The sequence below is a fragment of the Ambystoma mexicanum genome, chromosome 5p (assembly GCF_040938575.1).
Source record: "Ambystoma mexicanum isolate Mex_15411 chromosome 5p, UKY_AmexF1_1, whole genome shotgun sequence".
Lineage (NCBI taxonomy): Eukaryota > Metazoa > Chordata > Amphibia > Caudata > Ambystomatidae > Ambystoma > Ambystoma mexicanum.
Window position 1 is genome coordinate 1117383236 of NC_090930.1, and position 12570 is coordinate 1117395805.

A 12570-nucleotide genomic window follows, 5' to 3' on the forward strand; every position below is an offset into this window, starting at 1 on the left:
TTACCCTTTCTACAATTAATGGCTGCTGGCAGTGGTTTACTTTTTACTACCATTGGGAGTTTTTACTGCAAGCTGCAGCTGTTGTAAAGCACCGTTTGGTGCCATTTTTGTCACATTGTCCCCGGTCTTCTTTTTTTGCCATTTCTTGCTGGAAAGGTCCTTCTTGAGATTTACTCTGCGCTCCAAACCAGGTTTGGCCGCTTTGTTTTGTCTTTGGGATTCACAAGTGAAGCCCGCCTCTGGCTCCAGTATTTCTGGCAGGAAGTGAGGGAGATGCCCGAAACTGCCTGTGCTTAATCTAGGCTGGAATGAATGGGAAAAACCTGCATAACAGGCAAGGCTTTTGGCTTGGAAGGTAGGGTCGACCACTGGACTAAGGAATCCGAAGAAGAACTTGGAAGAGATGCCTGCTGCAACTCCTGGACCGTTTGTTTGCCTGGTGAAGCCCTGCTGAAGCTCCAAATTCGTTTCGACTAGATCTAAGAGTCTTCCCTGTGCCACTGCACTGAAGGTGCTGGGTGACAATGTAAAGATGCCGCCTATGGAGTTTGTCAGACTCCACAACGAAGAAAGTCTCACTCTCTCCAGGTTGAAAATCAAGTCATAGTCCAGCCAATGTGCTGGGTGTCTCTAAGGTCTAAGGTACAGTGGAATTAGCACATTTCTGAGTTCTCCCAAACACCGTTTCTGCCCCCTGGTCTCCCATATGGTTGGCTGTAGAGAGCCCTTGTCCCTAAATTCCCTCTGGCTTTTGGTCGTTGAACTGGGCTAAGGATACTTTCCTCGAACTTTCATAGGTTAGAGTGTGTACTTATCTGATAAGTAAATAGACATTTCGAAGCGCCGCTGCTGTAGTTATGAAGTGCCTACCCATAAGAAACCATAGTTGAAACTTGTGATATATGGGGCAAAGGGCCCCATACATTTTAGGGCTGAACTTCATACGGCAGAGGGAACTGGGTTTGTGCTTATTCTAACTAACCCAACTGTTTTTCCTGCATCTGATAACACACCTGGCGAATGTATACTAGTATTCAATGCATATGGAATTTTATTTGTAAGGGTCAATGTATGTTATGGTTTTTGATTACATTACCTACATGTGATTTGAATGCTTATGTATATAATGGTCCGAATAAATAATTGTATTTTTATAAACTTGGTGACTTGACTTATTAGTGATGTTCTGGGTAGGTTCATTGTAGCAATAGATCACTCACACTTTTTCTGAGACTAAGCCTCGACTGCTCTTCCACTCTACTTTGATTGGATTTTGGCTAACCTCTGTGTCTTCCCTGTTTTACCATAAATATGGTGGCCTCCTAAACTACCCAACCCCCATCTTAACACTAAGATGCAGGCACCTCTTCATAGAACCTTGTACCTTTTCAATATGATTGCCACATGTGTGTGCATGAGCCTGTCCCTGGGCATTTTAGGACTGTACAGGCCTCGTAAAATCTACTTAACTAGTTTGAGTATTTGTTTACATTTTTTTTTTTATAACGGTGGAGTACCATTTGTACGGTGCTCTAACTTGATAACAAGTACAACTTTTATTTGACTTTTGCTGCAAACAAAAACTGTAGTGACAGGCCTCTGGGTGTCGGCGGCATGCCAAACATGAAGTGGATTTAGGACTAGACACAATTTTGCAGAAAACATTTCTTGTTGCTTTGTGCAGGGTTCTAGTCCATCCCCTTTCTCGGGACGGTAGCCAACTTTAACTTTCCTCCATATTGATAGGGTATGTGCTGAGTACAGTGATGATGCTTAGGAAGTCAATTTCTTTGGTTTGTCTGCATCAGTTTTATATAAATGTTCTTTTGCCTGCAGTTTTTCTTATCCAAATGCTAGCACTCCGGCAGCAAATGGGCTTTCTTCGTGTGGTGCTGGTGGCAAGATGAGGCGAGAAAGAGGTGCTCATTACACCAAATCTGTTCAAGAGAAAGAGGTAAGCAGGGCTGTTTCTAAAGAGCACCTTGTGAAATATGTTTTTTCATTCAAAATTAATCAGATTATTTGCAGACTAGATTTCATAGAAATTATTTCTAAGTAGGCTATAGTTGGGGAGCTGCATGTACTGAATACAATTTTAAGTCTGATCTTTGATTGATTGAGCCAAGGAAAATTGCATTTTCTTTCACCTTTTGTAGACAATCACTATTCTACAGCTACCACAATAGCTTGTGGTGGAAAGCATTTTGTGCCCATTCATGTATGTAGGTTGCTTCTTTTTGCAGCAAGCGTTTGGCAATGTTTGCATGCAGTACCCTCTGGGACCACTACACACAACTATGACTACAGGTGTAAGCAAAACCAGCCTTTGGTATAAGTCTGTACCACACAGTTTTTGGTAGCAAGCTGAGTAGACAGGCTTATCTCAAGAGGGAATGTAAGCTTGTAAGGGTGTTATATAATTGTCTACAATGACAAGTATTCAGATACACTTATACTCAAGGATTTTTGGTAAAAACACGTATTAATGTATTACACAATTTATAAAGCATTCACTAAATGAGGCAACCAATGTCAGTTATGCTACAGTACTGATTGCTAAGCTGTTGAGCTCCCTTGAAGTAGGTGGAAAATAACATTGAAGTGGGAGCAAAAAGGCATATGTTAATAAAACGAATATTACAGTTAATCTAAAACAGTGCAAATAGTTTGAGTTCACCCGAGGAGTTGATTCAATGCAATAGGTAGGCCAAAGTCAATGGGCTAGTGTCTTTGTTAATTAAAAACGGTTCTGGTATTTCAAACCGAAAAGTCTTTGCCACGGGTCTTAGAAGTAGCTCACGGAAGAAAGGTTCATATGTCTGGTCAAAAGATGACTAGGCCATCAAGTTGCCAAAGTTATACGCACTTTCGCAGTGAGAGGTAAGTTCTTTCGGTCGGGTTTTCACAGTACCTTATATTGAAGAAAAAGATGCAGCTGAAGACTTCTGTTCCTGGCGATCTCTCTGTTCCTGAGCCTCAGTTGTGGGGACAAGAGGGACGACGTTGAGGGACTCCTACACTGCACCGGGTCTGGTCACAAAGCTGGCAAACTGGCAACTCTTCGGTTCTGGTAGCTGTTCTTCAAGCACACAAGCTGGTGTCCTTCCCCCTGGTTAATCCTAACTGGCTCCGAGAATGGTATCCAGGTGGCTTACGAGTTGATTGGTCCTACCAACTCAAAGGAAGAAATCGTCCTTGAAGGGGCTTCTCTGTCGATTCGGACCTGCAGCAGGGCTTCACCGGGCAAACCAGGAGTTGCAGCAGCCGTCCTCTTCCAGCTTGTCTTCGGTTCTTTCGTTCCAGTGGTCGACTCTGCCTTCCGTGCCAAGAGACTCTCCTTTTAAACAGTTTTCTCCCATTAATTCCAGCATAGCTGCCACTCGCCCAACAGGGTGGCTGTCCTTGCTGGACAGTCAGCCAATCGCGCCAGAGTGCGTTTGGCTCTCAGAGGAGACTAAGCACAGGGGGTTTGGGCACCTACCTCACTTCCTGCCCACCCTAGAAACTCAGGCGCCAGAGGCGGTTTTCAGTCCTGAAGCCTGCCAAAGGCGTAGGAACAAAGGGACCAAACCTGGTTTGGTGCCCAGAGACAAACTCTAGAAGGACCTTTCCAAAAAGAACGGCGAAAAAAGACTGTGACCGGTTTAAACACTTGAAAAACATGGTTCCCGTGATTTTTAGCTAGCGTGTTAGAGGTCGGGGGAAAAATCATGGTAGTTCGTTGTAAAACCACTGCCACCAGCCATTTCGATAGGAAAGAGTAGCATTTAACTGCTACATGAGTTTCTAGACACACGGGATACTAGGTAACCCCTCCTACAGGAAGATGGTATATGCTGGGTCTAGGAATTTGAAAAGACTTTAATTTTACTTTCTCTGGGAAACAGTAGTTTATCCCAGAGAAGGTATTTAAACCTTGGGACAGCCTAAAAGGTTTCCCTGTGTCACTACACTGAGGGTGCAGTGTGACACACAAGAAAAGATGATGCCTATGGAGTTATCTAAAACTCCATAATTAAAGAACACACAAGTAAAAGGTACATGAAAATACATGAGTGGGGAAAAAAGGCTCACTCTTTCCAGGTAAAAAATCAAGTCCTCAAAAATCCAGCAAAGTTGCGGGGGGTCTCTAAGGTGAAGGGAATTGGCCCATTTATGAGAATTCTCCCTAACAGCAAGTACATTTGTAGTAGGCATTTTTAAAAAGGAAATGTATTTGGAGTGATGATACCAAGATTAGGAATCCTCTTTGGGCCAGTTGGTTGATAGTGGTATGCCTTTTTAAAAGATAAGGCTGCCAACAGCACATCACTGCTCCTTTGAACTTTTCCAGCTTATTCCCACTAACTCAGCAGGCCTGGAAAGCCCTGCCTGGGCCTCCGTGAGTTCTGTGCTTTGTGTTTTTTGAACAGGAAGAAAAAGAAAGTAGAATTGTTTGTTCGCGCTCCTAGCGCGGTGTTTTTGGCCTCCTCCTGCTCCCCCCTCCCACTTCCTGGTCTTCCTCTCCCTCCCCGCCTCCCTGCCCGCCCACCCCCCCCTCTGATTGGGTGTGTGCCTGCCTCCCCTCTGGCCTACTCGACGGCCGTTCCCCACGCTCGCTTCTTTTCTCCAGCTGAGCGTGGAGAGCGGTCGCCGGTGGCCTGAGGGGATCAGCAGGCCTGGAAAGCCCTGCCTGGGCCTCCGTGAGTTCTGTGCTTTGTGTTTTTTGAACAGGAAGAAAAAGAAAGTAGAATTGTTTGTTCGCGCTCCTAGCGCGGTGTTTTTGGCCTCCTCCTGCTCCCCCCTCCCACTTCCTGGTCTTCCTCTCCCTCCCCGCCTCCCTGCCCGCCCACCCCCCCCTCTGATTGGGTGTGTGCCTGCCTCCCCTCTGGCCTACTCGACGGCCGTTCCCCACGCTCGCTTCTTTTCTCCAGCTGAGCGTGGAGAGCGGTCGCCGGTGGCCTGAGGGGATCAGCAGGCCTGGAAAGCCCTGCCTGGGCCTCCGTGAGTTCTGTGCTTTGTGTTTTTTGAACAGGAAGAAAAAGAAAGTAGAATTGTTTGTTCGCGCTCCTAGCGCGGTGTTTTTGGCCTCCTCCTGCTCCCCCCTCCCACTTCCTGGTCTTCCTCTCCCTCCCCGCCTCCCTGCCCGCCCACCCCCCCCTCTGATTGGGTGTGTGCCTGCCTCCCCTCTGGCCTACTCGACGGCCGTTCCCCACGCTCGCTTCTTTTCTCCAGCTGAGCGTGGAGAGCGGTCGCCGGTGGCCTGAGGGGATCAGCAGGCCTGGAAAGCCCTGCCTGGGCCTCCGCGAGTTCTGTGCTTTGTGTTTTTTGAACAGGAAGAAAAAGAAAGTAGAATTGTTTGTTCGCGCTCCTAGCGCGGTGTTTTTGGCCTCCTCCTGCTCCCCCCTCCCACTTCCTGGTCTTCCTCTCCCTCCCCGCCTCCCTGCCCGCCCACCCCCCCCTCTGATTGGGTGTGTGCCTGCCTCCCCTCTGGCCTACTCGACGGCCGTTCCCCACGCTCGCTTCTTTTCTCCAGCTGAGCGTGGAGAGCGGTCGCCGGTGGCCTGAGGGGATCAGCAGGCCTGGAAAGCCCTGCCTGGGCCTCCGTGAGTTCTGTGCTTTGTGTTTTTTGAACAGGAAGAAAAAGAAAGTAGAATTGTTTGTTCGCGCTCCTAGCGCGGTGTTTTTGGCCTCCTCCTGCTCCCCCCTCCCACTTCCTGGTCTTCCTCTCCCTCCCCGCCTCCCTGCCCGCCCACCCCCCCCTCTGATTGGGTGTGTGCCTGCCTCCCCTCTGGCCTACTCGACGGCCGTTCCCCACGCTCGCTTCTTTTCTCCAGCTGAGCGTGGAGAGCGGTCGCCGGTGGCCTGAGGGGATCAGCAGGCCTGGAAAGCCCTGCCTGGGCCTCCGCGAGTTCTGTGCTTTGTGTTTTTTGAACAGGAAGAAAAAGAAAGTAGAATTGTTTGTTCGCGCTCCTAGCGCGGTGTTTTTGGCCTCCTCCTGCTCCCCCCTCCCACTTCCTGGTCTTCCTCTCCCTCCCCGCCTCCCTGCCCGCCCACCCCCCCCTCTGATTGGGTGTGTGCCTGCCTCCCCTCTGGCCTACTCGACGGCCGTTCCCCACGCTCGCTTCTTTTCTCCAGCTGAGCGTGGAGAGCGGTCGCCGGTGGCCTGAGGGGATCAGCAGGCCTGGAAAGCCCTGCCTGGGCCTCCGTGAGTTCTGTGCTTTGTGTTTTTTGAACAGGAAGAAAAAGAAAGTAGAATTGTTTGTTCGCGCTCCTAGCGCGGTGTTTTTGGCCTCCTCCTGCTCCCCCCTCCCACTTCCTGGTCTTCCTCTCCCTCCCCGCCTCCCTGCCCGCCCACACCCCCCCCCCTCCTCTCCCTCTGCCTATAACCTCCCCCCTTCTGGGCAGCCCTCTGCCCGGCAGCCCCTGCGGCTAAGGGCCCCAGGCCAAGGGCGACTGTGTGTCTGCAGGTGTCCGCAGGGGACGCCAGGCGCCAGTTCCACCTGTTCTCCGGCCCACCCCTCCTCACCTTGCTCACCTCATCCGCATGATGCCTCGCCCCCCTATTCCATTTTATTGTTAAACTAGGGTGCTTTTCTCCCCTCGCAGGATTCTCAAACTTAGGTGGCCTTGACCTACTACGCATTACTGTTTGCTCTGCATTGTGGTAAACTAGTGCCCTCCACTCACTTCCTGTCTGCATACTCGTGTCATCCGCCTCCCCTCCTTCTCCATGGTGCTCTCTATCTCGCCTATCTACTCTAACTGCTTCTCTATTGACTATCCTGCTCTCCTCACTAAATCTGGTAGGAAAAAGTTTAAAAAGGACATCCTGGTCTCCAACCCAGGCCTCCCTATCGCTGACACCTACACGAGCGCCTGCTCCAGGGAAACTCTTACTGACATTCTCTTTTTCGTGCCTTCACCTGACCTATGGACCCCTCACATGGTCGCTGTGCTCTCTCCTTTCTCCTCCTCTCCCATTAATGGTGGCACCCGTTGGGATGTCCTCTTGGCCCCTTTCCACTCCTCTAAGGCCATCATTAATGTCTATGCTAACGGGACCGTCTTGGTCCAAGGCCCGCAGGCCAACCTTCACCTCTTTGATAGACGCTTCCCACGCCTCATCAACTTCCTCTCCGCTCCCGCTGTCCCCCCTCCTCTGTCCTCGGCTACCTTGCCTCTCCCCTCCCTCCCTGCCCCTTCTCTTGCTCCCTCTTCAACTCCTTCTCTAACACCTCCGCAGGGCGTACCTCTGATCTGTACCCCTCCCCGGAAGTTTTTCAAGGGTGGCAACCTTCTCCACATTGCCACTCTAAATTCTCGCTCTGCCATCAAGCACTCCTCTGATATCTGTCGCCTTCTTGAGGAACTGGACCTCGACGTCCTCGGTCTCACTGAGACATGGTTCACTGCCAGCTCTGCCACCAGCTTCGACACACTCCTACCTGACGGCTACAAGATCCTCTCCATGCCTAGGCCTAACCGCTCAGGGGGTGGTGTTGCCCTTATCTTCCCTGAGTGGATTCCTGCCACTGTCACTCCTACGCAGACCTACTCCTCTTTTGAATGTCTTGTCTGCCGACTCTCTCTCTCTCCTAGCCATTCCCTTACCGTGGCTACTATCTATCGGCCACCTGGTCAAATTTCATCCTTCCTCTCTGAGTGGGCTGACCTCTCCTCCTCACTCCTGTCCTCAACCACCCAACTCCTCTTTCTCGGTGACTTCAACATCCACCTCGATGCCTCCTGTCCCCCCACTGGTCTCTTTCGCGAACTCTGCAACTCTCTCTCACTCTCTATCCTCCCCTCTGGGCCTACTCACTCTGCAGGGCACACTCTGGATGCTCTGATCTCTTCTGACCTTCCCCTCTCCCTCCCTCTCTCCACTCCTCTCTCCTGGAGTGATCACTTTCTCCTATCCTCCCACCTCTCCCTCCCTACCCCACAGGCAAAGCCACCCTCGTCATTGCCACCCACCTTCTCGGTCATCCGACCCATGAAGCGCGTGTCAGTTGAGGCTTTCGCTGCTACCTTCTCGCCCCCTCCTCCCCCCTCGGCTGACTCCCACCCTGACACAGCCCTCTCCATCCTCTATTCCTCTATATCTGATACTCTCGATATCCTTGCCCCCGTCATGAGAATCCGCCTGAAGCCCAAAGCCAAATGTAACTCCTGGTATGACTCGGATCTCGTCACCCTAAAACGCAAGTGCAGGGTGGCAGAGAGGAAATGGCGTGCTTCATGCTCATCCTCTGACAAACTGGCCTGCCGCCTGCTCCAAAGGCAATACCGGCTCTCCGTTCTCACCAAGAAGAGAGCCCTTATCCAAGCCCGCATCTCTGAGGCATCTAACAACTCGGCCGAACTCTTTAAAATCTGCAAGGAGCTGGCCAACCCTGCTGCAGTCTCTACCTCTCCTGTCCCCTCCCAGGCCCTCTGCACCGCACTGGCCTCGCACTTCATCTCAAAAACTCAGGACATCCTGTCCTCGCTCTCCTCCTCTCTCCTCCCTCCCTCTCTTCCCGGCCCTTCCTCTTGCTCTCTTGCAGCCTCCCCTCCGCCCTCCTTCTCTGCTTTTCCACCTTTTTCTGCTGATGAGGTTTCCAGACAAGTCCGATCTATGAAAGCCTCGTCTAAACAGGTTCACCCCTGTTCCTCCAAAACCATCAAGGACCACATCGACTCCCTGGCTCCTGCCTTGGCTGCCTTTTGCAACCACTCATTCGCCTCTGGAGTCTTCCCATCCCCCCTCAAGCACTCCCTTGTGCACCCCCTCCTCAAGAAACCCTCCTCCGACCCCTCCTGCCCGGCCAACTATCGCCCAATCTCCATCACTCCCTTCCTGGGCAAGCTCCTGGAGAAACTGGCCATCTCCCAGCTTAACCTCCATGCTGAATCTGTTGGTAATCTTCATGACCATCAATCCGGCTTCAGAGCGGCCCGAAGCACGGAAACTGCTCTCCTGAACATCCGTGAGGACCTGCTCCTGAACCTCGATTCCAACACTCCCTGTGTTCTCATTCTGCTCGATCTCTCCTCTGCCTTTGACACTGTCAACCATGCCATCCTGCTCAACCGTCTCCGTGATAACCTGGGTATCACTGGTCAGGCTCTGGCATGGCTGACCTCTTTCCTTTCCGGTCGACCCTCCCAGGTCCAAATGGGCTCCTTCCTCTCTGACATCTTTTTCTCCACCTGTGGTGTCCCCCAGGGATCCAACCTCTCTCCCTGGCTTTTCAACCAGTATCTGGCACTCCTTGCCCACCGCATCGCCGCTCTCTGCCCCTACTTCCAGTGCTATGCGGACGATACCCAGCTCATTTTCAGGCTACCCTCGGCCTCCTCCTCTCCTTCCCTCATCTCCGACTGTCTGTCTGCTATCCAGGAATGGTGTGCCGCCAATGACCTCTGCCTTAACGCCAGTAAGACTGAGATTCTACTCATCGGCACACCCACTCCCTCCTTCCCTGCAGCTCTCTGGCCGGCCTCCCTTGGCCCCCTTCCTGCCCCTACCTGCAAGGCTAAAAACCTTGGGGTCATCTTCGACTCCACACTCTCCTTCTCTCCTCATATATCTGACGTCTCTAAGAAGTCACACTACCAGCTGCACCTCCTCAGAGGTATTCTTCCCTTCCTCTCCTTCCCCCAGAAGCTCACTGTCTCCCGAGCCCTGGTTCTCTCAAGGCTGGACTACTGTAACAGCCTCTATCTTAATCTGCCTGCCTCCACTCTCCGCCCTCTGCAACTTATCCAGAACAGAACTGCGAGACTTGTCCTTGGCCTCAAGCCCAGGGACCGTATCTCTCCAGGACTGAAATCTCTTCACTGGCTCCCAGTGGCTGCGAGGATTAAGTTCAAAACCCTCTGCATTGTCCACAAGGCCTTCTGGGGCCTGGGGCCTAAATACCTTCAACTCTCTCTTCCTAAATATCTTCCTTCACGAGCCCTTCGCTCATCCTTCTCCAACTCCCTCATGGTCAGCCGCTTCTCGAAGCAACGAGCTGGGGGTAGATCTCTCTCCGCAGCAGGGGCCTCCCTCTGGAACAGCCTTCCTGCCTCCCTGAAACTTGAGGAGAACCATCTCCGGTTCCGGAAGCACCTCAAAACCTTCCTCTTCGCTTCTGCCTTCTCTCTCCCTCTCCCCTGCTAAACCTGCTTAACTCCCCACTGAATTCTGCACTAAACCTGCATCTGAGCCACTCTCAGCGACCTCGGTCCAGGTCCCAGCCACTCTCCACTTGCACTGCCTCCCTGGCTCCCCCTGCACTGTGGGACTGTCACTGCATCCCTACAGCCCCCTTCCCAGCACTTGCTCTGCACTTACCTCGCACTTTGCCACCAGCTGGCCCTTTTATTTATTATTTATTATTTATTTATTTTTACGCTACTTACCTTGTACCGCACTTCCCCCCCACCTCCTCCCCCTGCACTTTCTCCTTTTCCCCTTACCTCTGCACTTGCGCGATCTGAATGACACCTGGCCTAGTAGGATCGTTTGTCTGTCTTCCCCTTGTTTCCCTCCCTCCCTGCCTCGTCGCGCCTTGAAACACTTGTGTATAGGCGCGTTACAAATATCATATCATATCATATCATATCATAACTCGCCCCCCCCTTTCCTTTTTTCAGAGCCACCAGAGCGCCAAGGGACCACTCTGGTGGTGATAGTGCGCTGTACAAATATTAACATTAACATAAGTGAAGTGGTGATATTGGTGTGGTTAAGTAATATTCTCCACTGAAAGGTTGTTTTGATGCCGTGGCATATACTGCCCTAAAACTGTTGGCACAATTAGACTGATGCCCAATCTGATGTGGAAATTATGATGAATCTAGGATTACTATTGCAAGGCTCACAAAATCTTCTTGTCCACTCGCATAATTGAAGATTTGTGAGGGTTAATTAACATTTGCATGGTACTCTACCTTGCTGGAGAGTACGGGAATGTTTAAAACTTTTATTTGACATTGAATGAAAACACCCTGTGCATTAATTTGCAAATAGGTTTCACTGGGAGTGGCTGGCAGTAACCCTGTGGGGGATTACACCAGCCTTGTCCTCTTGGCAATGGGTAACCCAACCTTTGGTATAAGTCTGTACTATACAAGTTGGTTGAGTGATTGAGCAGACAGGGTTATCTCAATAGGGGCAATTTGAGCTGTAGGGTGCAACATAGTTTCACAGTGACAGTTATCCAAATAACACTTATGCTCAAGGTTTCCTGATTAATTATTTATTAATTTGTCAGTTTTAAAATGAGCCTTCTTTAGAAGGGAGCAAGTGGCAACAATAATACACGTCAAAATACACTCCTTCAGTTCAATAACGTAAGTAGATACCCTTTTGGGATGGCACACAGATTTTCCTACACCCTAAGGTGACTTCAATTGCTAGGACACGGACATAAATAGATCATTTTTCACACTTAAATGGTAATACTGAAGGTGTGGCAAAAAGGAAAAGGTTAGGAAACCATAGTTAACACGTTTCTCAAACAGGTAAGCACTTTTGAACCCCCATGTAGTGTAGATTAACAAACAGTTTCCCAGTTATACAAGTAAGGTATGTATAACATTTTGGAGGAATAGTTAAAACAGTCAGAGGTTAGAAGAGTCTTCCCGGAGTCAGGACAGCCAATGTCACTTAAGCAAAGTCTTGGGGCGCTGAGGCACTTCTTGAAGGTAGGTAAAGGTCTTGCACAATGTTTAAAGAGTTTTGTTGTAAATGAAATCACTGTTGGGCCACAAGCTGGGAGGGTTGTGAAGAGCAAAGCTACAAGCAACTCTGCAAAGGGCAGCCAATGCAAGTCTCAACTGAGAACAGGCAAGCTACACATACAAGAGCTAAGTACCCCCTAGTTCACAGTACCTTAGGTATGAAGAAATGTTTCCAGATGGCTTCTGTTCCTGTTGTAGTTCCTGCAGATCCTGTTGTTCCTGGGCCTCAGTTGTGGGGACAAGAGGGAGGACGTCTGGGGACTCCTGCACTACGATACGAAGGTCGGCGGCAGCAATGGACAAAGTTCAGATCAGCTGCACTTCGCGGTTTCAGCTTCTCGTGAATAGCACCACCGCGGTTCTTGGACACCTTATGGACTTTCCTCGCTTCTGGGGTCCAGCACTCTGTTGAGGTAGCTCAGGCTTGGTCAGCCCTGCTTCGAGGGAGTCTGGAGGATCTTCCTGTAGCTCGGGTGTGGCTTAAAAACGATACTCTATTTTGCTGTTCCTGTCCCCTGGTACTCAATTTCTGCAACAGCAATGAAGTACAGCCAGCAGAGAGAGGGTTTTAGTCGAGTTCGTCTTGGTCAATTGGACCCACCAACCCAAGAGGAGAAGTGGTCCTTTGCAGGGCTTCTCTAGTCGAGGCAAATTCAGAGCTTCAGCACTGCAGCAAGGCTTCACCGGGCAAACCAACGGTCCAGGAGTTGCAGCAAGCTTTTCTTCCAAGTTCTTATTCAGATTCCTTCGTCCAGTGGCAGACTCCGCCTTCCTTGCAAAAGACCTCGCCTTTTATGCAAGTCTCTCCCATTCATTCGCAGCCTAGCTGTCAGTCACACAGCAGGGTGGCTGTCTGCCAAGGACAGCCAGCCG

The 12570-nt window shown here is 50.6% G+C and overlaps 1 protein-coding gene across 1 annotated transcript in view; it reads left to right on the forward strand.

Moving 5' to 3' along the window:
* Window positions 1–12570, forward strand: part of NUP153 (nucleoporin 153) — a 1189258-nt gene that overhangs the window by 653331 nt on the left and 523357 nt on the right. The window contains exon 11 of the mRNA XM_069613598.1: window positions 1837–1954. Within this exon, the coding sequence (XP_069469699.1) occupies window positions 1837–1954 (118 nt within the window). The remainder of the gene's footprint in view (window positions 1–1836; window positions 1955–12570) is intronic.